The sequence below is a fragment of the Euprymna scolopes genome, chromosome 27 (genome assembly GCF_053919585.1).
Source record: "Euprymna scolopes isolate OS-2025 chromosome 27, ASM5391958v1, whole genome shotgun sequence".
Classification (NCBI taxonomy): domain Eukaryota; kingdom Metazoa; phylum Mollusca; class Cephalopoda; order Sepiida; family Sepiolidae; genus Euprymna; species Euprymna scolopes.
Window position 1 is genome coordinate 39,759,443 of NC_136508.1, and position 26,806 is coordinate 39,786,248.

Genomic DNA, 26,806 nt, shown 5'->3' on the forward strand with positions numbered 1-26,806 from the left:
AATTACACTCTTCTGAAGGTTGAAGGTTCAATGCTCAGCGTTGGCCACACCCAAAAATACAATTACCAAAGTGCAGATTCCAGAGTTTGACAGGAACATTCTCGAGTTTAACATGATACACTGAAGATAACACTGAAGATGTGAACAGTAATTAAAAACCTCAATACGAAAATTAAATTAAGCAAAAAATATGAAATGATTTACATTATTTTTTCAATCTGAATATTTTAAACAACGTCAAATACTTTAAAATGTCCACCAGAACCACAAAATGAGTAAAAAATAAAGAAATAAATTTAAAAAAAAAAAAACATTTCAAGCAGGCAGAAAAGAAATATTTTCAATAAAAAAAATAATAAAAAAGGAAAGCAGATTTCTTCCAAAAATTTTCCTTAAAAAAAAATAAAGAAATGAATTTAAAAAAAAAAAAAACCCTCTTTATATGAATTCTATATTTTTATTTTATTTATATTGTATTTAATTATAAAAAAAGGCGTTTTGGTGCTGGATTGCTGACATAAGTTAATTTTTCTTTTTATAAATGTATTCGGCAGAAATAAGTAGGTCGCCAATATATTAAATACAAAGAATAATTAGAATATATGGATTAGGCTGAAAAGTATATGCAACTGAAAAAGTGATCCATGCTAATGGCCTGAAGAGATCTTTGCTCAAAACATGATTGCATTTGTGTATCCATTTTTTAAAAATTTATTTTGTTCTAGCCGGGGATGGGGCATCCTATCAGATGCCAGACATTCACTCGCTATCTCATACACTCCAAAAAAGAGATATTTTGAAGATTATAATCGTCCCTTTAAGTGCAATCGTTTGCATTGCTCTGGCACTGGGTTCACCGGGTATATTTGCCAAGTAGTTTTTTTTTGTTTTTTTTTAAAATTATTTGTATCCCAGCTATGGGAAAATAGCTCCAATGTCTTGTGAATGACTTGGTAAAGTCAAAGGCTAAGAGCATAAACGCTGACAAAAATCTGGTCTGGAGTGCTGATAGACGAACGATGAAGCAGTGCAGCACCTTTCCTGAAAATCCTGCAGCTGCGTTGTTTCCGACCATATTGGCTTGCCTTTCCACCAAACTTTTCCCGCTATACAGAGAGGGGGGCCCGAGTAACTTGTCAAATGTAGGTATTTCTATTACCTGCCCAGGACTTCATCTGGAGAAGCAACTCCAGTTTCAACTGTATAGCCAGTGCATTAGATGCAGAAAGCCATTGTCTTGCTCGACGGAAGATTGCCATCATCAATATTTTTCACGAGTCATACATAAGAAAATGGTGTGTGGAATGATGTGATAAGCATCGAAACATGACTGAGCAAATCGAATCGAAATATTAGAATCAATTAAGATTTTTTTTAGGCATATTTTTGTGTCGATATTTTTAATTTGTGATGCTTATTGTTCCATACATTTCATTTTTGTTAGAAATTCATTTTCCTTTAAATAGACTCTCTCGTTATATCCACAGAAATGAGTTCCGTTGTCTTTACAACTCATCAGTGTGGCTAGAACAGGTGAGATTAAAAACTGTAATCCATTGCCATTGTACTCAAGTAACAGTTCAGATAAAGCATCGTTATTTATGGTTAGATATTTGGGTACTTGTACAGTTTAATCAAGACATTAAAAAAATGAAAATGAGTTATATTGTAGGTATCCGTTATGGAATGAAGTTCTCAGAAAAAAAATTCACTAAATTGGATCAAGTAGTTTTTGTTCTTTTTTACAGTGAAAAAACAATTTATGATACCAAGCAAAAGGTAGTCATGTTCTGACTTTTAGGGAGAAAAGCTAGTATTAAAGATGGGGAGGGAGTGTCGGCACTTTAAACAGAGTTATGTCCCCATGGCGTGTTCTAAAAATTCAAAGATGGCTACCTTCGTTACGCTCTCATAAAAACGTGTCTTTCCGCTGTAAAAAAAAAAAAAAAAAAAAAGAAAGGAATTAAGTGAAATTTCTTTCCCGAGATCTTCATTCCATAACGAATACGTACAATATAACCATTTTTTTTTTTATATTTTCATTTTTTAATGTCTTGATCAAACTGTACAAGTACCGATATTTGCACAACCCTTATTTCACTAAACACTCCCTGTGTGTGTACTCATTGACTCTTTATACTAAAAAGAGGCCAATATAAAATTAATTTTTTTTAATTCCATAACCAATGATTTGATAACCATATTTTAAAGAAAGAGAATGTCAGGAGGAGAAAGTACCTGAAGTCCCAACCAAAGAGACAAAACATTAATAAAATTCTTACATTCAAGGTAAAAAGAGAAAATGTGAGCTGAAAGGCAATGTTAAAAAGTAATTTTAATATCAAGACACGAAAAATATGAAAATAGTTTCAAATTCTAAGTACAGATAAATGTAATAAGTAGGGCTATGACAACAGCATATTCTTTACATTGTTTTGATTCTCGAATGTGTATCCGCTGATATCTTTTACGCTTTTATATAGAGTGATGTGGTTCTCGGTTGATTAACTTTGTCGGATATATACACGAGAGTCAAAACAATGAAAAGAATATGCTGTTGTCATAGCCCTAGTAATAAGATGTACTAGATCAATTTTCATTTTCTAAAATAATTCAGTCTGCTATCAAGAAAAGAAAAACTTTCTAAAACTGAGAAAAAAAATTAAGTTCAGAAAATCTTTAATTGACTCTGCATTGAATAGAGTACTCTAAAATATTAATATCAGTATGAGGAGTGTGATATGTTGACTCATGGAACAGATACAGGTGCAGACAGCGCGGGCCACAACGGGTGCAGACAGCGCGGGCCAAAACGGGTGCAGACAGCGCGGGCCAAAACGGGTGCAGACAGCGCGGGCCAAAACGGGTGCAGACAGCGCGGGCCAAAACGGGTGCAGACAGCGCGGGCCAAAACGGGTGCAGACAGCGCGGGCCAAAACGGGTGCAGACAGCGCGGCCAAAACGGGTGCAGACAGCGCGGGCCAAAACGGGTGCAGACAGCGCGGGCCACAACGGGTGCAGACAGCGCGGGCCACAACGGGTGCAGACAGCGCGGGCCACAACGGGTGCAGACAGCGCGGGCCACAATGGGTGCAGACAGCGCGGGCCACAACGAGTGCATGCAGCATTGCCTGAAACATACATGGGTGCATGCAGAATGGACGTGAGTGCAGGTAGCATGGCCTGAACGGGACACAGATGCAGATAGCCTGGCTCGGAATGGATGCTGGTGAAGTAGCGTTAAACAAACAAATTGATGGTTGAATATAGTTCCTTTGTGCTCAGTTTTGCTTTAAATACTAATATCTATTAATCACCGACCGTGCATAGAAAGGATACCATAATATTATTTGACTACGCCTTATCATAAAGGTCCATACAAAATTTCAGCCAGATCGACTCAGTAGTTTCCATGAAAAAGTGGAGCACATAAGCAAGAAATATGATATGGATAATTAAGTTAAATATAGAAATGGAAATTGTTAATTTTCTAAAGAATTATCTTATAACGTCTCACTTGTCGCAGTAAACGAAAGAAAGTTGAAATTTTTTTTTTTTTTTTAGTTTTATATTTCTTTTGTATTTGTTTACAGTTGTTAACTATTGTTTGCCAATTTTTGGAAACGTCATTTTCCTTAAAAAAAAAAATTTCCATTGTTAGATTTGAACAGAATAAGGCTAAAATATAGGATAAAATAACAAAACAAAAAGAAATACCATATGGAAACAAGAAAACGGAAGCCACAAAATTTTAAGTCAATTACGCCCCACCCCCCAAATTGTAGTGTCACCATCGACTGGCACCACACCAAATATTCTAGAAGGGTCACAGTGGATAGAAAGACTGATGAGAGAGGGCACTAACTCGGCCTCTACTGAGAACTGAGACCTTGAGGAGGCTTATTTCAGCCAAATTTCAGTGAAGACTAATGGTCGGTGCCAATGAGAAGTCAATGGAAAGAGGATATTGTGATGATGCAAATTCATTTACATAGGTTATTTTATTTATTTAATTTTACATTGTAGTCCCCACTTATCAAGGCTCAAAGGACACTCGAGGATCAAAGTTAATGAATGTAAGGTGGCAGTGTAGTAATCATTAATTGTGTAGATTGGGTAGAATTTGATTATTTCTGTGGGCGGCTCATTAAGTTAATGAAAGAGGTGGAGAGTACTGGAAATCTAGAGAGACGTCACCCAGATTCCGGGGCACACCATCAGTGGTTAGTGAGTAATCTTTGATGATGACCTGTGCGAGAACTAGTGAGTTCGAATACAAATAATAATAATAATAATAATCATAATAATAATAATAATAATAATAATAATAATGGTTTTAAAATAAATTTAGGAAAAAATTTGAAGGGAAATGTTCAACAACTGAAAACCATCTGTGCATAAAGTTGGAGAAAAACAAGGCAGACGACAATTACGTCGGTTGAATAATTTTTAACAGAAAGAAAAGAAAGAGATCAGAGAATGAGAAGAGGGGAAGGGAAGTAATATAGAGAAAGTAGACAAAGAACGACAAAAAGAGTGGCCCAGAAGAGATGGGAGAGGGCATAAAAAGGGAAGAATAAAAAAAAAAAGTTAAGAACAAAGTGAAAAGGATGCAAAAAAAAAGTAAGAAAAGATGAGGAAGAAAGTCCACAAAAACTTGAAAAAAAAAAAATAATGAATAAAAATAATCACCCACGCGATATTTTTGTATTGCCTACAAAACAAACAGGAATAGGATAGGACTCCACCTTAAAAGTGAAAATTGTTTTCTTTTTACCTAAATCTAATCCAGCTGAACTTCAAGAACGAGTAACACATTTCTTCTTTTTATTCTCAAGTTATTTTAAAAACTTCATCAAAATTGCTTACAGATTTTTGAAACAAAGATGCAGTTAAAAAAAAAAAAAAAAAACTATATAATTAGGTTTTTCAATTATTTTTAAAAAACACATCTAAAACCAGTAAGGAAACGAGAGATTTAAAACTTAGTGGCATTTTTTTTTTCTTCTCAAAATCACTGATTGCTTACTTAGACGTCTTTTGTTAAAGAGTTCTTTTAAGAATTTTTTTTTTTTTTTAAATTTCCAACTTGAACGGTTTTTCGTTCCTTTACCAATTAAATAAACAAGTTGCCATTATATATACTGTTGCAAGTTTTTCAATCTTTTTCTATAATATAAATCTCGGCTGTTAGTGTGTGTTTGTATGTCCACTAAAAATTTTGTCATCCGCATCGAACAGGCACAAACCTGATATCTCTTGGACACATAATATCGAAAAATTAGAAAAAAAAAAATCGCTCATTATTTCAAGTAGAAATGTCATTTTATTTAAAGCGGGTGGGCAAGTAAAAACCTTGGTTTCAATGCTGTTTATTGATCGTGCATACACGAACAGTCAATTCGTTGCTTCATTTTAAAAAGCTAAATTTGTAAAGTCATAACACCTGTATCGTCATGGTCTGGTCGATAACATGTTCGCTTACAAACTTCAATTATGCAAGTTCGTGCCCAGCGTGAGTCATTTTCTTTTTTGTTTTTTTGTTGTTTTTTTTTCGCTTACAAAATTTTTTTCCGGTTTCGCTTCTGGCTGATGGCACTCAAGTCCATTTTTTTTTTTTTTTTAATTGACTATAAATTAATCAATAATATTTAATCGTATTTTATTACCGCCCCCCCCCCATAAGCTAAAACTATAAAGTAAAAAAAACAAAAAAACTTTATCCCAAATTCTTCGTTGCTGACTTGGATTTCTTTTGTTAAAGAGTTCTATAAAGAAATTTTTTTTTTTTTTAATTTTCAATTTGAATGATTTTCGTTCCTTTGCAAGTTGTCATATACAGTCTTGCCAGTTTTTCAACTTTTAAAACTATAAAGACAAAAACAAACTTTATTCCAAGTCTTTCATTGGAAAACTCCTTTGCTTGTAACTCAATCTTTTGGAATCTCTGCATTAGTTTGCTTCCCAGAATTTACGCTGATCCTAATATTATTGTAGGAACCATCAGTTGTTCACCATGAAAAACTGTTTCATAGATTATATATATATATATATATATATATATATATACACACACTAGCAAAAGTAGCCGTCGTTGAATGGGTTCAAAAACAGCCTACAGAAAATGGACTCTGATTTATTAAAGTATGATAGGTTATGAAAAGGAAGGGTTGTAAATTTGGGTTGAATTTGGGGAGGGGGGTTCAAAACTAAAGCAAAATATGATGAAAGTAAAAATAAAATAGATAAATCCCAGAATTTATTATACCATACCTGTTCACACTGAAACACTTATCACAATATTATGTGGATCTATATTAAAAAACCTTGTTTAACTTTGTGACATATTTCCATTCTATGGAGGTCAGGTGCGAACGAATACCCCATAATTTTATTATACCATATTTCTTCAAACTGAAACATAATTATCAAAGTACACTTGCGCAGATAGATATGAAAAGTCTTTATTAAAATTTGTGCCTATTTCCATTCTATGGATGCCAGGCGCGAACGCAGACCCCACAATTTTATTATACCATCCTTATTTTAGTTAAAACATATGTATCAAAGTATTATGTACATCTATATAAAAAACACTTGTAAACGTTTTTTTTTTTTTTATTTTAAAATTTTCTATTTTCATACTTTGTGGACCAGGCGTGAACGCAGACCCCACAATTTTAATGAACCACTGTTCTGCCAGATCAAACATACCCATTCCTGTGTCTCGATACATCTATCATTATATGTAATCAGTTTTTTTAAAATAGTCAACCATATAGGAGCCTATTCGTGACCAGACACACACGCACACATTCAGCTTTATATTATAGATATATATATATATATATATATATGATGATTGCAACGTCTTGTCAGACGAGTGCCACTCAGACATTTAAAATCCATGAGCCCAAATGTCTGAGGGAGTATCTATACAAATATGATGTTACAGAGTCTTCGCTTTGTACGACAGCTAAGTCTCTCTCTCGGTTCAAAATGTTGAGATCCAGCAACAAATTAAACTGCAGACCAGCTTAATGCGGGTACTGGTCTTCCGCTTTATGGTTTTTTAAATCAGAGATTTGCTTCTCCTAGAAAGGTTGCCTTCACCATGGCTTACGGGAGCCCTCTCTACCCCAATACACACACACACAAATATACACGGTGCTAGTTGGCCGTTGACCCAGAAAAAGAGTTCATTCGCCCTTAGGAAGGTCTTGTTTTTAATCCTTCAGGGAGACTAGCCGCCCTCCTCACCAAACAAGTCTGGTGGGGGAACCAGTTTAGTCGCCGGTGACCCGACCATGAGGCAGGTAGTACTGGGTTACATGGTACCAGTAGCATATGACATGACCTGACATATATATATATATATATATATATATATATATACACACACACTAGCTGTTTAAATAAAAAAAATATTTTTATTATATGGATTCTTCAAACTAGTTTTCATCTTGAGTGTCATTTTCACAACGTTTCTACTGATGTACCTATTTACTATGCCTCCCCACGGGACAGAGTTAGACACCAGGGTCGTTTTTTAACGTGGAGAAACGGTACAAAAATAAAAATTGTCTCAGTCGTGAAGGATTTCTCCTCCACCGAAAGAGAACAAGAAATGGAAGTGCAGCATCTGAAGAACAGATACTACACTTTGATCTTGACCAAAAGGCCAAGGATGTAACTGCAAAATAAACGAAGTAAAAAAGCATAATAGCTCTGTTTGATCTTAATATTCAACTATTGAGCTTATTTTAATAACTGCAGTACTTAGAGTATTTAAATGCCGGCAGTTTTACTTTACCTATATTTGTTATAGGTCCGTTATTTCACCATACTTTAATGCTTTGAATTAAAGAATTCTAACATATACACACACACATATACATATATATATATATATATATATATATATATATATATATATGAGCAAACAGTTAATGAAATATGTTAAAAAACACTTTGAAATGAGTTAAAAACATATTTAATCTGAAAAGGAAACACTAGATAAATAAACATATATATGTTTATTTATTACAAGTGGAAGAAGGGTTTTTCAAAACAATATTTTGTCTACAAAGTAAAAAAAAAAGCTGGTGTAAACATAAATATACAACATGTAAATATAACCAAAAGCAAGAATAAATTACTTTTCTTTAACTATAACTATATTTAGTGCTTTTAGTAGTACTCCTGCAGCCTCTTGATTTTTCTTTTTAGTCCTCACTTAAAAAATATTCTCTCTTCTTGGGGGGGGGGGAAGAAACTTGGTTTTAGTAGTACTCTTAAGGGTCTCCTTAATTTCAATTAGTGTTTGCAGTAGTGCTATGGAGGCCTCCTGATTTTTTTTTGATTTTTTTTACACATCACTTAAAAAAATAATGTCTTCTCCATAATCTAGTATATATATATATATATATATATATATATATATATATATATATATATATATATATAAAAGTCTATCTGTCTGTCACCATATTTTCAAACTATCTGTTCCAAAACTAAGTCTCAGAGCAGCGCTAGGGCCATCAAATGATTTTTTTTTTATGGCCCGCTTTTATTGGTTTTTAGCTAATTAAAATAGTTTTTAATGGGTCAAAATTGAAAAAACATCGTTAAATATTTTGTACTTTCATCTTAGTTTATTTTTAATTTCCAATCAGTTCATATGCGTGTCACGTTGGTACAGTGGTAACGTCACCACCTTTGAATACTACAGTTTTGCTTTCAGTTTCGATTCTAGCTGATAGCACCCAAATATTTTTTTTTTAACTTTCGGGAATCACGACTATAATAATATATATGAAATCTGGACAAATTAAAATATCATATTTAAGCATATTTTATGACCAGGCAAAGCCAGGCGTCCCCGCTCTGCTAGTGTATATATGTATATATTATTACAAGTGAAAAAATAGCATTGCTCAGGCTGGAGCCATCTTTTTAGAACAGAGAATTTTGTCTACAGAGTTTTTGCCGTGATATCTGGGATTGCTCCCTTCCGTTGGTATAATATAGCTGTAAAGAAAAAAAAAACACACACACACACAAACAAGTGTAATATATTTTTGTGGAAATATAAATGACACATTGTGATTTTAAGATGATCAACTAGGTCAGACATTAAGTAGGGTTCTTCCTTGTATGTCAGCATGACATTTGTATTAAGATCACTAAAAAAACCCTCACGTGCGGAAATCAAGCCACATAAGCTACAAATATCAACAAAGAAACTACTATGAAAAGATAAAGGAACACCACATGGAGCCAAGAAAAGTGTAATAAAAAAATTGTAAGTTAACTACCCCTTTTAGTCCTCAAAAAAAATAAAAAAAAAAAAAAATATATATATATATATATATAATGTAGTGTTGGTATTGACTGACACCACACCAATAGTCGAGAAGGGTCAAGGAGTATGGAAGAATTGAGGAGAGAAAGCACTGATTGTTCCTATTTACAATGCCTCCCCACGGGACAGAGTTAGACACCAGGGTCGTTTTTTAACGTGGAGAAAAGGTACAAAAATAAAAATTGTCTCAGTCGTGAAGGATTTCTCCTCCACTGCCAGAACAAGAAATTGAAATGCAGCATCTGAAGAACAGATACTACTCTTTGATCTTGTCCTGAAGGCCAAGTTGCTGATTGTTGCCAGCAAGTTAATGGCGAATGGCAGTTGCAATAATGCAAATTTATTTGCAAAGGTTAGTGAAAAAAGTTGAGAAAATTGAAAATCTGGGAAGGATCATTGTCACTGAGATTCCAGGGAATCTCACCGGTTGTTGTTAGTGAGTAATATTTGATGCTGACTCCTAGTGAGTAAAAAAAAAACAACAAAAAAAACATGTATCCTCATACAAAATTATTAAAATTAATGGATGGTTAGTTTGATAGTAATAGTAGATGGGCTTAATTATAAACACGGTCATATGAAAAGATACTGAAATAATTATTATGACTTGGATGTACATGTCAGAAGGACTGGTAAGAGTTATTTCCCTTTAATGTTTTAATGAAATTTAAAAATAGAGTTAAACAAAAGGCTATCATTACGTGTTGTGTCATGCAGTATGGAAATAGAACATAAATTCGGTCAGTGTAGGTTTTGGGGACGGAATGAGACGTTAAGTAGTAAACGAGACAGAGAAAAAGAAGACAAAGAAAGGCAATAAGAAATAGAGAAAGAAAGCCGAGGTGTGTAGGAAAGTGAAATGGACAGCACAAACAACCAGGGCAAGATGTGGGAAGGAGAGGGCGAGGGGAAATGAAAAATATTGGATATCAGAAGAGATAAACATAAAACATGCAAACAAATGAAAAATGAAAAAGAAAAAACAACAGAAAAAAAAAAAGAAAAACGGAAATATTAAGCCATTTATAATCAATACCATTTTTTTTTTTTTTTTGTTAAATTTCATAGTATCATAATTTTATATGGCTTTGGTATCGAACATGAAATCTTACAGATATTGTAGCGCTTCACAAGACAGCCTTTAAAAAGATCAATAATTTTGACAAATCTGCAATGAATCGATTCATAGTTTAAAACTAGTGAGACCTATGGAAATTTTGCGGTTATTTAATGAAAAAATATTGGGTGGTAATTTTATAATTTTGATGCATTTATGACCGATATTTTATTTTTAATTAAACGGTTACAGAGCGGTAAAGGTCCAGAAGACAGACAACTCGGAATTTAGTGAAAACAAAATATATTGAACAGAAAAACAAATACAGAGAGTGGTCATGTGTCAATCTAACTGCCAAGTATACATAACTCGTGCCTAACAGCGAAAAAAATCGGTCATTATTATCCGTAGGGTGAACATCACAGCATAAATATTAATAGCCACTATTCGCCCATGTATGTAGTATTGCTGTCATATTTGGGCCGGTGCATCGGCTACTAGTCTCTCGCTCCTTGACAGGGTTCAAAAGAGAGTCGCAAATCTGATAGGCCCTAAACTGGCATCAAAACTTCAGCCTCTGTCCCATCGTCGAAACGTTGCATCCCTCTGCCTGTTCTACAAGTATTATAATGGTGAATGCTCTGAAAAACTGCAAGCACTTGTGCCCCCACGACGTGAACACCCTCGACAGACCCGACAAGCTGCAAAATCCCACCCCCACACTGTAGAGATCCCTAGATGTAAAAGATCCTTCTACTCCAGTAGTTTCTTCCCCAGAACTGCTAGACTTTGGAATTCCATTCCAGGTCACTGCTTCCCCAACTGTACTGACATGCATAAAACGTGAACCAACATCTCGCTGCCCTAATCCCTACATAGTACCCCAGTAGATGTTTCCCCTGATAGTAGCCCCCTACACCAAAGTGGCAATGTGCCTTGTTTGGGGGGAAAATGTAATAAAAAAATAAAAAATAAATAAAAATATATATATATGGAGATATTTTTTCTCATTCCTAAATAGTGAATGCACAAATGATTGAATATTTGAGTATCAAAAAAGCGTTTATTTCCAAAAACATCCAATGTGTGGTTATTGAGAAAAGTGCAAACAAATGAACAGATGAATGATTTAGGGGCAATTTTACCTCTATAATGCCCCCTGGGAGGGGGGGGGGGTGCAACCAGAGTTTTCCGGAAAATCTGTTCTGACAAAAATTTACTTTCACCATGACTAATGTTTGTGCAAAATTTAAAAAAAAAAAAATCGAAGGCGTGATTATTGAGAAAAGTACGAACGGGAGTTAATTACTAGGTTCAATCCCTCCTTTGCTCCTTTGTTGGGGAACCAACAAAATATATCGAAGAGAAAAACAAATACAGAGAGTGGTCACATATTAATTTGCCTGCCAAGCGTACAAAACTTGTGCCTAACATCGAGAGGCATATTCTCTAGGTCATAATTTATACTAAGTGGAAAGGGTCATTATTATCTGTTGGGTGGACACCACAGCATAAATGTTAATATATGGAGGTATTTTTTCTCATTTCTAAATAGTGAATATTTAAGTATTGAAAAAGCATTATTTTGTAAAGCTATCTCTGATGTAAAAAAGTTTTTTTCCACTCTCTTTTTCATATTCGAGAAAGGTATGTGAAAAACTAAACAGGGATCTTCAGTATCGACGTGTGGAGAGAGTATACGTATGTATGCCAGTGGCATTAACCTTAGGCAGGTTGAACCAGCTTCCTCCGAATAATACCTATTTACATTAAAATTTCAGAAAAATCAGTTATCCGAATTCTCAAAATGTATTCAACCCCTTCTTGGTCTTTTTATATTAAATATAGCTCACTTTACCCACCTCTACACCAAGCAGCTGTGTTCGAAACTTTATGACTGTTTTTTTATTTTATTTTTTTACTACAAAGGAGTCACTTATCAAGGCACGGAAACCATTCGAGGATAAGAGTTAATGAGTGTACGGTAAGTCAATGGGACAATATTGTAGTAATCATAAGTAGTGGAAATTTGGTAAATTGGATTACTTAAGGCGACGGCTCATCAAGAACTTGTTTACATTGGACTTGAAGATGACCATATTATAATCAGCTGGAAAACAGGAAAACGGAGAGTTCCACAGATGTGCAGTTCTTGCTCCGTTTATTAGTTGATTTAGAGTTGTTATTTTTTCCCCAATTACCATAAAAACATGTGCACAGATTTTCTCAAACATGAAAAAACACTTGTAAAGGGGTTATCTATCGATTTTTGCTTTGCTTTAAAATCAATAAATATTTATTGTTTATCATTACTACTAGCAGCAGAAGATTTTGTTTTCAACAAAATCAAATAAAAACTGGCAGTTACAAGAATCGTTTTTGGCATTGGAAAATAGGCACAAAAGTTCTGATTTTTCTGCACATGAAAAACAATTTGTGGCAAAATTACAGGAAAAACCAATGGACGGTTATTTAGCAATCGTCCAGACTAACAGACGTACGGATGCCACGGAAAACATAGGTCCCTCTCCGATAAATCAGGGGACCAATAAGTGAGCAACCGTCTTATTCACTTCACCTGGCTCCGTGTGATTTTTTTTTTTACCAAGCTCAAAAAGATCATCAAATCAAGGGAACCCATTTTATATGTATGGTGGTTATGAAGAAGGCCTTAACGATGGATCTGACTGGTTTCACACAATAATTTTTTTTTAATTTTTTTTTTTTTACAAGGTAGTCACCACTTATCAAGGCCCGGAAGCCACTCGGGGATAAGGGTTATTGCGCGCACAGTACGTTAGTATTGGAGATTTGATAAAGTGTCTTACTTCATGTTGAGGATTTGGGATTTGTGGAACAGGTTGACAGACTTGGTTAGAGCAGGACAGAGAGGGAAAGCAGGAGAGAATTCCGACATCTCAGGCTACTGTTCATGAAGTACTGCCGTCCTAGAAAGCAGCTTTTTCTTCACCCTTTGTCAGAAAGATCACTCATTGGAAATGAGGACTGAGGGACAAATAAGGAGAAGCAAGAGTAACGAGAGCTGCCGATAACGCATCCACAATGCGTTGTCTACTCCCATTAAAAAAGTGGAGGGGTTAAAGGACTTATTATAAAGACTTAGTCTTTATAATGGCGAAGAAGAGAAGATTGAAAAAGTGCATTAGACTCGTCTGAAACTGAAATTGTGACATCGGTCTCGTTACCATTCAACGCATCTCATATAAAAGACGGTAAATTTCAACTTACCTTAGAGTTTTGTGCTGCATGTTGCTTCACCGTTGTTTTTGCAGAAAAGGAATTCATCATGGCTTCACAGTCAACTGATGTCTTTCTTTTATTTTCTTCGTTTTTATTTCTTTTAGTGTATCACATGGTTTTCTGAATCTGAAATGACAACAAAAGAAATTTTTATTATCTACTCACTAGAAGTTTTCACACAGGTCATCATCAGAGATTTCTCACTGACAACAACAGGTGGTGTTCCCTGGAGTCTGGGTGACAACAAGTCTCCCCAGATGTCCAGTACACTCCAACTCTTTTGATAATCTTTGAAATCATTTTGTATTATCACAACAGCCGCTTCCAATTGATTTCTCGTCCGCCGCAACCCTTGGCCTTCACTGGCACTCTTTCAGTGATCTAATTAGTGTTCTCCTTCCTCAGTTTCTTGACCCTTTCACAGCTATTTTTTGGAATATCAACCGAGACTAGTACCTTCAACATAAATTTTATAATACAGTTGTAAGTTTTGAAAATATATATGGCAGTTAAACTACACAGAATTTTCCATGTTTCGTCCTCGTGAGAATTTGTAAGGTTATTTCATTGAATTGACGTTGCTTTGTGCAGCCAATCAGATTCTTAGTTACTCACACATCCATTTTATTATAGCCAATGAGTGCATGGGCACCCGTTTATTTGTTGTTTTAGCAAAAATTTGTTTCCTTTTCTTTACGATCTGAGCTTACCTATTTGGATGTTTATTTATATTTTATGTTATATTAGAGTATGTGTTTATATATTAATTATTGTCATGATTATGATTTTGTTATTGTAGTTGTCATCATTTTTTGTAGTAGTTTATTGCCCCAACTCCTGTTATCCTAATGCGGAAAATTCTGTATTGCTCAATTGCCATATATATTTTCAAAACTTACAACCTAGCACGATCAAATTAAATATTTACATAAAATTTTATGTAGATACATAAAACTATATATATATATATATATATATATATATATATATATATACATAAAAAGATGAGATCTTTCCGTTTCAGTTCTATTGGGTTATTATTATTTCTGTTGCAGTTTCCTTGTGGCTAGTTTATGTTCATATTTTATGTGAGTTGGTTACCGCATTCAAGGATTATCCTTGAGATTTCAGCTTTTTATCATTTGCCATTCGCTGTAGAGTCTTGATCTTCCCTCCGATTCCAATTTTTTCTGGTCTTTTTGCTGTTTTTGCTTGACTGTTGTTAATGCTTCTATAATTATTGGTGCCTTTCTTTATGTTCCGTATTTTTATCAATATTATTATAATAGAATTATTTAAATTTGAATTATAATAATAATAGAGTTATTGAATTATTTAAATTTTAATTATCATAGTAATAATAATAGAGTTATTGAATTATTTAAATTTTAATTACAGTAGACAATTTTATTTTACAATTTCTGTTCAGTTTCATTTAATTTAGACTAACATTAACCAATTTCAAAATGGCGCCTATGTAGAATCAAAATAACACATGCTGGAATAAGGTTTCCTAATAATTTTATTTGCTTTTAAAAATCTCCCATAATTAATTTAGCACAAGGTCAATATATCTGAGAGAAGGGAGTCGTACTAGTATGTAATTTATTCTTACTTAAACTAGACACTTTAAAACCATAATGCCACATTTGATGCAAGTGCTTAAAAAAGTAAAATGGTCGAAGATAGTTAAGGACAATCCCAAGGCTCCCTTTTCATTGACAGCAGATGTGAAGGTGCAAATCCTTTCCAAGGATTCCTCAAACTTGTCTTTGATCCTTATAATGTTGAGTGTTTCACAAAGAGGCACCAAGTAGAATTTTTGGAGTTTTAGTATGTCGACAGACGATTGAACCAGAGTCTTCAAGTCCATTGGTAAACAATGTACCTATTATGCCAAATAGGTTTAATTACTTAAAACAGCCGCAATGTTTTGAATGAATTATATTTACAAGAGAATATGTAATTGGGAAAACAATGGGGAGTTGGATGACTAAAACCACCCTAAAAGAGAAAAAAAAACAAACAAACAAAAAAACAACCAAATGAAATGCAGTAAGGCTCAAACTGGCATCCAGTTGACAAACTTTTTTTTTTTTTTTTTTTACACATGGGAGTCACCACTTATCAAGGCCCAGAAGCCACTCGGGGATAAGAGTTATTGCATGTACAGTAATCTATGGGATAGTATTGTAGTAATCGGTTAGTATTGGAGATTTGATAAAGTGTCTTACTTCAGGGGGGCGAGTCATCAGGAATTTGTTTATGTTGGACTTGAAGATATCCAAGTTGTAGTCATGTGGGAAACAGGCAAACGGAAGAGAGTTCCACAGGCGTGCACTTCTAAGAAAGAAGCTTTGTTCGTGGAATCTACGTTTTGATTTAGGCACAGATAAAGAGTGGGGAAAATTATTGACAGTGGTTTCAGCTAGACGGGTGTTTTTCGCGAAAGATCGGCGAGGGGGGGGGGACCAGAGATATGAGCTCAGACGAGCACTTGCAATGGAAATAACGATAAAACAAAGACAGGCTTGCAACGTCTCTTCCGTGGGAGAGAGGTTGCAGGGAAGAGAAAAGGGCGTCCTCCACTAGGCCACAAACTCTTGCTTAAATGAATATTTATACAACAGGATATACATTCATGGACCAGCAACCAATCAGAACTAAGAGAATGAACTCGTGCATCCAACATCGAAGTCTGTTTTTTAGTTACCAGCGATCTGCTTTCTGAATTATATTTCATTCTGGCTCAACTAATCAAACAGTTGTGCATTGACTATGACATAAGAAACAAAATTTCATCATATGCAGGTATCGCCCATCGGAGATCATTTTTTTTTTAAAGTTTTACATAAAGTTTACTCTTTGAATAATCTTCAAGTTTCTTCTTAAAAGACCGAGTTAGCCGATTGCTTTTATTGCCTTACTGGCTATATAGATCTGGCGTTGCCAGGTCAAAAAATTGCCAGGCCGAAGGTATCGTCACTATTTAAGCTATACTTATTACTTCAACTTATAATTTTCCTGAAAGTGGACCACATGTTGGATTTATGGAAGCATAAAACGCATCCATCTTCATCTATGAAAATCAAACGAGAAGGGGAGGGGAACAAATTTTGCAGCGTACAGACATAACTCTCACAGCATACAGGAGTAACAACTCTCATAGCTTAAATAAATAAAGTGTACCTCCTTTTTTAATGCAATGATGTCGGCTAATCTTCTTCGATAATATAAATCTGACCTGTTTGTTTAAATGTATGCATGTATGTTTGTATGTCTGCCTAAAACTTAACAGAGACGACAGGATTTTCACAAGATCGGTATCGTTTTGAAGCTTGACCCTTCGAACGACATATGGAAAAATTGTCTAAAAACATTAATTCCTTCACCCCCAACTGGGCATTTTCTACAAGGAGGGCTCGCTTTTTTCGCCGATATTTTTAAAAGTCATCCCCTCTTTTCGATTGATTAGCCTTAATTTAAACCTACGTCATTTCCACTTTGGTGATGGACGCAACAGCTAAGACGTCACATTTTTTTTTCATGTTCTTTTCCTCCTTCGTGGTATAAGTTCGAGCCTGCCATTTTTTTTTTTTTCTTAACATAAACCTCCAAACACCCGTGCAACACCAGGCACCTAGCTAGTAATAATTAAAAGATAAAATAAATTAAATTTAAATAATATTCCTATATAGAACAAATAAAACAATTCTGTTACTAAAAACCGTTAATAACATGGAGCTAATTATTAAAATAGATTTTCTTTAATGTAATATGCAAACGGGGTAACTTCTTGAATGTAGATTTCCTTTGAATAAATAGTAAAAATTATGCCGAAATAAGTCCGTTTTAAGCATGAAAATAAATTTGGGAAACAGTGAACCTTTTGTACATATTAAATTGTGGCCAGACGCAGGAATAAGACTTCACTATAATAGATTATTAATTAATTATAAAATACTAATGGGACCTGTGGAAATTCCACAGGGAACTCATATGTAATATATTGACATTGGCATTCTGTAGATGTTCAGTGTAAATGGAGACGCTCTGATATTGTAACTTTTTTGTTGAAACTGTAAAAGTATTCAAGCTAGCATGAAGGCTCGGCAAAGCCCAGTCGTAAAGTACGCTTAAATATGATATTTTAATTCTTGCAGACTTCGTATATATTATTATAGAGTTGATCGATTTTTATATATTATAAAGTTGTGATTTCAAAAATAAAAAAAATATATCCATATAACTTGGGTGCCTTAGCTTGAATCGAAACCAAAATAAATACTTATGAAAAATATATGTGTGTATATAATTTGGAGTTTCTTCGGGCATAATCAAAACCGAAACCAAAACTTATGAAGAATTCTTGGTAAAATCATTTATGACAAGAAATCTAAGTACATAACAATTAAACAACCCGGATGTAAGTGTGACACAGAAAATAACACACACGCTATCGTTTTAATATATAGATATTTTAATATTAAATTTTAATATAAAAAAAAAATTGTTTTTCGCTTTTGTTTATTTTATTTAAGTTACCTTTAAAAAACAAACAAAAAAAAAAGCTCTTGGGATTAATGCTCGGTTTCCTTTGATACGCATAAATATTGGAGTTTTCATTTAAGATTCTTCTCTACTTCTCTTAACCGGAGTTAGAAAAGCAGTAAGGAATAACTTTTTACCCTAAAAGATTGCTTAACCCACATTAAATAAAGATGATCTTCGATTGTCTTTTAGTATTTTTTACGTCTGTTTTGCTCGTATTAAAAGATCCAAGTACGTTATTTTGGTGAATAAATCCTGGCATTGCTATTCTAGTGAGTATATGTCTTAATAATAAACTATAATAATAAAACTGTAGACCGTCCGGGCTTGCTTGCATAAATAATTTTATCAAAAATTCTTCCTAAGTTTTGGTTTTAATTCTAACTGATAGCACTCAAGTTATATATTTTACTTTTGAAATCACTACTTGGGTACAGTATAATATGTAATAATCGATAGAGTATCAACACTATGATATTTTATATGAAATCTGTATACATTAAAATATTATACTAAAGCTTATTTTACCACCGGGCAAGGCCAGGTGCCTTTGCTAGTATATATTATTATTTTATGTATCTATTTTCAGTACTTACTTTAAGACAGAGCTCAATACATAAGTAGAGCTAGGTAGTAAGTTTTGAAAATATATATGGCAACGAAACTATATAGAATTTCCTGCGTTTCATCTGTGAGGATGCGTCAGACTTTTGCAGAAGGCTGACCAATCCTCGCATGGCACAATCATGTTGACACACCGGTTCTCACCAGATTACTGAAGTTAAGCAATCTTGAGCCTGGCCGGTACAAGATGAGTGACCATTTGGGAAGGATAGGCGCTGTATGTACCTTATGGGAAGGTTGGGCGTGGGGCCAGCACTCTCACCCTATAAAAAGAACTCTTCGCTACAAAAGCATCTACAAAAGTTATAGATGGCCTATGCCCCGTCCAGGGGCTCAAGGGCTATGGATGACCAATCCTCACAGAGATGAAAGGTGAAAAATTCTGTGTAGCTTAATTGCGATATACATTTTCACAACTTAGTAATATATATGTTTATATAATCTGTACAAACACGAAAATTCAAGTTCCACATGATTGACAATTATATACACAGCACCTGTTGGAACATTGAAGCAGGTGTTTGCTGATGTAATAGTTTTGAAGTGAGGATCACTTTGACATTTTGATTTTTATGAATAAAAAGAAAAAAAAATAGAAAAGTTTTATCCCAAATCAAACAGAAAATGACAGAGTTGCGTAATTTGTGGTCATTCAGACTGTTATTCCCATCTTGTTTGTTGTATTCACAATGTTTCAGCCAATGTAACCTACTGCCTTCTTTAGGTGCTTCTTTTTGAATTTGTTTGGTTTGGTTGATTTTCTTTTATGTGATATGAGCCCTTTTGGGGTTATTTAATGCTAAATCCAGTAATAATAATAATAAAAAAAAAAAAAAGTTTCATGTTTCAAAGTCTTTGTATCTTCAAATATTTATTCATGGCGTTTGGTTCGGTTGTTTTGTGGAGGAAATTTATTTTTGTATTTTGCAAAACATGATTGAGTTTTGAAAAGGGAAAGTAAAAAAAAAAAAAAAAAAAAAAAATCAGTTTTAGGTCAGAAAGCCAATATATTCAGACAGTCTCAACATGGTGAACTCGGGAATCATTACATCAAACTCTAGAAGTTACACAGAATTTCAAACTGAACTTTTTATGTATTTTATGGAGTAGATTATTCTTGATTCATCAGCCATGACTGGGTAGAAATAAATAATCTTCTGGACATTGAGGATTCAATTCTTGCTACAAGTGATCGATCCCCCAATCAATGCCTCCGTTCAGTCTCAAAAGGCAAAGGATACCCCCTCTAGAAGTAGCTGCATGTGTAATTATGTGGCAAGGGTTGTACAATCCCCACCCACACCTCTCCTGAATAGACACTGCTCGAGTCCAGTGGCAGAGAGAAGTCTAGGACAACTGGAAACAATGCTGAGGCTTGCGGAGAGCACATACAGCACCTGGAAGTCCCAAATGGTCACCTAGGCTCATCGTTGCTTAACTTCGGGAACCAGTGTGTCAAACGTGGTTATGTCATACTTTTTTCTTTTTTTTTTTTAACGGTAGTCACCACTTATCAAGGCCCGGAAGCCACTCAGGGATAAGGGTTATTGCAAGTTCAGTACGTTAGTGCGGAGATTTAATGAAGTGTTTACTTAAGAGGGCGGTTCATTAGGAATTTGTTAACGTTGGACTTGAAGACATCCAAGTTGTAGTCAGGTGGGAAGCAGGCAGTGATAACAAGTGATAATAACTGAGAATAACATGAAGAATAACACTTCTTGCCAGTTATGGCTGACAGAGCAAGAAAAATCTGACTCCTTGTAGAATAAATGCAAAGTCCTGTTTGGAATTCTGTATAGGTTCCAGAGTTCAATATTATTATTCACAAGTTCAAAAGGACACATTGATTCCAACACATTCCTAGAACGGTTGGCTTACTTTCGTCTTGTGGTAAAGCAATCCTATTTCATCTAATAGAAATGTAATGAAATTTTGTTCATTTTCAATCCTCTCATATTCTTCATCATCATCGTTAACTCTTATCTCCAAGTGGATTTTAGTCTTGGTAAGTAATGATTACGAAAGATGGAGATCTCCTCCCTGAGAGCGAGATAAAGAAGAGGATAGCATTGGGATGGGTAACTTTTGGGACAGCGGAGAATATCATGAGAAGCCGAAAAGCAAGTATGTCAATCAAAGGGAAGATCTTCAATGAATATGTACTACCTGTCATGATCTACGATAGTGAAACATGGGACCTGACAATTCACTAAAGTGAAATCTTGGCAGTGGCATAAAGGAAGAGGATAATGTTGGGCGTCACTCTAAGACAGAAAGACAAACATCTGGATCCGCCAACAAACAAGTTATTGACATCAATACTGCCATCAAAACATCCAAACACAGATGGGCAGGGCACGTCGCCAGGCAACATGACAAGAGATGGTCCATTAGGATAACAGAATGGACACCTCGTGAACATAAGAGACCAAACGAAAGACCAAGTACGAGATGGAGGGATGACCTGATACAACATATGGGTCCCACATGGCAGCAGATAGCTTGGGTCAGAGATAGATGGCTAAAGTCCAGGGAGAGTTCATCATTGAGTGATAAAACCCTTATTGATTGATTGATTAATTATACCGTTGATCTGCCCGGATTAGCATTTTAAGGGTGCTGGCAATGGTCCTGTTATCATAATCTGGGTCAGTAGATAGAATGAGTTGTACAATGGCGCATTTCCGATCTTGCTCGTTGAAAATTGTGTCACTTTCAGACATGATAGAAAGCTCCTATCGTTGTTGCGATTTGTACACAACTGACTAACTAGTAGATGGTCTGCAACAAAAGAAAAAAGAAAACCAGTTTTCATCAAACGGAAATGGAATCATATTGTCTTTTTTAGGGAGACAATTTTATCGTTCCACTCTGTAGATCTGATCTGATCCTTTTGCCAGTTGTTATCTATTTACACCAATCGACCCCTTCTCCCGCTATAAAACATTACCTTACTTAAATGAAGAATTGATCGTGAAACGTATATTTGCTTCAAATACTTCACATGGAAAGGTTTTATATGTAGAAAATTATGTAAAAATGTTTTTCAAAGACTGTAGCTTCTATTGATCTCTCAAGTTTGGAAAATTGTCGACTTATTTTCTGACATTCTTTTCAACTCGGTTCCATTATTACGATCAAGATGAAAAATCGATTTCTCTTTTAAGCCATTATTTGAGATCCACCAAAAACGATAAATTATGAAAAAGATAACCGTTTTATCATATGTAAAATGATGACTTTAATGCCAACAATAACCCTTATCTTATCTCTATTTTTTTGACTTGGGAGTCAACACTTATAAAGGCCCGAAGGCCACTCGAGGATATATATAAAGTGATATTGTTTCTCTCTCTTTTTTTTTATGCATACAGACACTAGTGTTTTATCAGTGCAGGAAGTCACAAAGACATCTGTGACTGAATTAGCAAGGAGCATAACCCCAAGGTCACCATCAATCGCAACGAGAATTAAGTGAAAGTTAACATTTATAAAGCCAAATGCAGACATAAGCATTATATATATATATATATATATATATATATATAGACTACTTCATTTAATCACATAATATATGAAGATCTAATTTTATGCATAAATTTTCAGTATTTACTTCAACAATACTCAATACATAGGTAGAGCTCGGTAGTAAGTTATGAAAATAAATATTAAGCTACACAGAATATTCCGTGTTTCATTCTCGTGAGAATGAAACACGGAATATTCTGTGTCATTTAATTGCCATATATATATATATATATATATATATATATATATGTGATCTTGTCTGTGTGTGAGGAGTCTCTACCAAACTACTCTCTTAAGTTTGGGGCTATAAATTTAAACCTATGGAACAAATTCAACTTGGTTTTTGGCCAGTAAAAATAGCTAGTAAGGGATCGAAATTGAAAAAAAAAAAATTGAAACTTGGCAGGCATAAGTCGACTATATGTTATTTCTATACATGTACAAATATACATTTATATCTTTAACGTTTTTTTTTTTATTTTAAGGTTTAACATGTAGATCAGATTGTAACGAACAAGGCTGGAGCGCTAAAGGTTTCAGTTTCGATTTTAGCTGATAGCAGTCGAATCATCTTTTTAAAAAAAAAAAAAAAACTTCTGAAATCACTACTATATATTGGGTACAATATAATATTCAATAGAGTATTAGCTATAAAATATTAAATGAAATCTGCATAAATATATTTAAGCGTATTTTACTACTGGACCATGCCGGAAAGGCACTACTAGATATTAGGTACAATATAATAATCAATAGAGAACTGGCTCTAAAATAATAAGAAATATGCATAAATTAAAATATCATAGTTAAGCCTATTTTATGACTGGGCAATGCCGAGCTGCCTACTAGTGTATATATAAAATTCCATCCATAGCCCTTGAGCCCTTGGAGGGGCATAGGCCATCTACAACTTTTTTGTAGATGCTTTTGTAGCGAGGAGTTCTTTTTACAGGGTGAGGGTGCTGGCCCCACGCCCAACCTTCCCATAAGGTACATACAGTGCCTAGCCTTCCCAAATGGTCACCCATCTGGTACTGGCCAGGCTCAACGTTGCTTAACTTCGGTGAGCTAGCGGGAACTGGTGTGTCAATGTGATTGTGCCATACGCGTTATATAAAGTTAGGTATGTTTATATGTTCCTATGTATAGGATTCACTTCTCAACTAATTAACCGATCATTATGAATTATTGAATGAATATATATATATATATATATATATATATATATATATATATATATATATATATATATATAATATAAAGCTCAATGTCTGTGTGTGTATGTGTGTCTGGTCACGAATAGGCTCCTATATGGTTAACCATTTTAAAAAAACTGATTACATATAATGATAGAAGATGTGGGGTCTGCATTCATGCTTGGTCCATAAAGTATGGAAATAAAAAATTTAAAAATTAAAAAAAAACGTTTACAAGTGTTTTTTATATAGATGTACATAATACTTTGATATGTATGTTTTGACTTAAATAGGGATGGTATAATAAAATTGTGGGGTCTGCGTTCGCGCCTGGCCTCCATAGAATGGAAATAGGCACAAACTTTAATAAAGACTTTTCATATCTATCTGCGCAAGTATACTTTGATAATTATGTTTCAGTTTGAAGAAATATGGTATAATAAAATTATGGGGTGTTCGTTCGCACCTGACCTCCATAGAATGGAAATATGTCACAAAGTTTAACAAGGTTTTTTAATATAGATTCACAGAATATTGTGATAAGTGTTTCAGTGTGAACAGGTATGGTATAATAAATTCTGGGGTTTATCTATTTTATTTTTACTTTCATCATATTTTGCTTTGGTTTTGATACCTCCAAATTCGAAGCTATCTCTTTACAACCCTTCCTTTTCATAACCTATCATACTTTAATAAATCAGAGTCCATTTTCTGTAGGCTGCTTTTGAACCCAGTCAACGACGGGTACTTTTGCTAGTATATATATATTATAGAAGATTGAACATTTCCTGTTGATTGGAAACCAGACAAATTATCACATCTTGTTGGCTTCTCAACTGTCATGCTTCTAAATTTTTTTTTAGATGAGGATTGATCATTTATATTACTTGGATTCTTTGGACTACTGTTCTCATCTTGAGTGATATTTGCACAACGTTTCAGTCAATGTAATCGCACACCTTTAGGTGTATTTTGTCAAGGTCAGAAATTTTTCTGTTGAACTCAGGAATGTGCAGGGAATTTAAAATAGAATTGTTTATTTAATCCATGGGGTAAGATGTTCTCGTTCCATCAGCCATGACTAGGATGAAGTACTAAATAATTCTCAGTTGTATTTTGATTGTCGTCCACAATAAAGATTGAATTGAATTTTACCAAGTATTTTATCGATTATAGGTTCTTGCATTGATTAAATAAAAGGTCCCCTTCGAAATTCTGTACAGATTCTGAGTTCAACAGAAAAATTCATGAGTCCAACATCTAAGGTCAAAGGTTGCAGCAACCAAAATGTGAAAATAACAATCAAGACAAGATTAGTAATTCAAAGAATCCAAATAATATGAATCCTCAACTGCTGTAATGGATTTTGTTTGGAAAATGGTGAATCAAACACTTATGCTAAGATTATATTTTTCGGACTGATTTTTTTTTATATGTGGCAGTCATAATCTGTAAATAAATTTCTTGGTGATTAATCGATAATATTAACAAGAACCGTTCAATGTGGTCAAAGAAAAATCACCATGTCTGTTTTGGTGATCATGACAAATGTAATAAGGATGTTGCAATATGTTCGACCAATTCTATTCATAACCATATGTAATAAGAACAATCCAATTAGATGCCAGAAAAGCTTAATAAAATAAACTGAATCTTTTTAAATTCTCCACTGATATCTTTGTCTCAAAACGAGAAAACCACTATGCTTCTGCTGATCATGACTGGATTAATTCTTTGCCTATGAAAGCTTCTCTAACCGGATTTACGCTGCCATTCTTTTTTGTTTGGAATTATATTTTTCGATTTCAAGAATGATTTTACCTGAGGTTATGGACGTAATGGAAACAATCTTTCTAATGATGAAAATTCATTACAATAAATTGACATTAGACTAGGTTTGTGATTAACTAGCAAGGAGATCTGACATTGCCTGGGGTTGAATAAGGATCAAGAACATGTTTCACATTCCCATATTTTATTGTCATCAGTGAAATCCCCCACTTTTTAATCAAATCGATCAATTGCCTCCCCGTGCAACACAATGCACAGGGAGGAAGCTTCACATGCCTCTTCGCAGTAACTTAGTGTACAATACACTGCAGTCTGCATTGCACTGTAGAGAACCTACTGTTGATTTCATGAAATTATTTTATATAATGGATTGAATCAGAATTTAAAATGCAAGCATCAAGTATCATGGTTCAATTGTGCTCTAAACAGTAACATTCATTTTGAAAATGGCTGTCACGTCAAAGAACCTACTGTTGATTTTATATGCCAAGCATTAATGGTTGTGCAGTGATGATAGCTTGAATTTAAGTTTAAAATAAAAAAGGTCAAGCATCATGGTTCAATTGTGCGCTAAATAAACCTTCATTTCGAACACGCCTCTATCATACAAAACAACTTACTGTTGGTTTTATATGCCTGGTCTTTCTGCTTGTGCGGTAATAAAACTTCTCAAATGCACTTGTGATGTTAGGCTGCATAAACGCGGATTCCATGAACAAAGCTTCTTTCTTAGAACTGCACGCCTGTGGAACTCTGTTCTGTCTGCCTGCTTCCCACCGGACTACAATCTTCAAGTCCAATGTTAACAAATTCCTAATGAACCGCCCCCTTAAGTAAACACTTCATCAAATCTCCACACTAACGTAATGTACTTGCAATAACCCTTATCCCTGAGTGGCTTCCGGGCCTTGATAAGTGGTGAACACTGTAAAAAAAAAAAAAAAAAAAAAGGAGGTAACTTTAGTCAAAATCGTTTATTCCTTCTTCCATCGGATTATTTTGATTATTGATACTTTTCAATGACATTCCGATACAAAACCTATTTAAGAACACTGCCAGACACAAAGTATATTTCTGTGAAATTTCAAAAACACTGGCCTGGCCGTTTAGGGATCCATAGGGAACGAACTCACAGATAAAGTTCCTTTTATATAATAGTAGATAACAAAAAAAGAAAAAAAAGAAAAAAGAAAAGCTTTTTACTTATGGTTAAAGTCCATTAAAAATTGATAGCAACCACAAATAGATCTTCATAGCAACTCAGCAACAAGAAATGTTTGCTCAATATCAAAATAATTATTTCATTAAAGTTTGAAAACAAAGCAAGAAAATAAATCATTATTTCGATTAGCGAAAGGAGAGAAATATACACATACAAATTGAACTAAAAAGAGAAAAAAAAATGGGTCAAATTGATCTTTCCACATATTTGGA

At 34.2% G+C, this 26,806-nt stretch overlaps 1 protein-coding gene across 17 annotated transcripts in view; it reads right to left on the reverse strand.

Annotated features, from left to right (window-relative positions):
• The window catches only part of LOC145248835 (pleckstrin homology-like domain family B member 2), an 839,292-nt gene that overhangs the window by 495,699 nt on the left and 316,787 nt on the right, over nucleotides 1–26,806 (reverse strand). For all 17 annotated transcript variants that reach the window (XM_080110546.1, XM_080110540.1, XM_080110537.1 and 14 more), the window contains one exon: nucleotides 13,671–13,808. In XM_080110546.1, coding sequence (XP_079966672.1) covers nucleotides 13,671–13,730 — 60 coding nt within the window. In that variant the 5' untranslated portion in view covers nucleotides 13,731–13,808. The remainder of the gene's footprint in view (nucleotides 1–13,670; nucleotides 13,809–26,806) is intronic.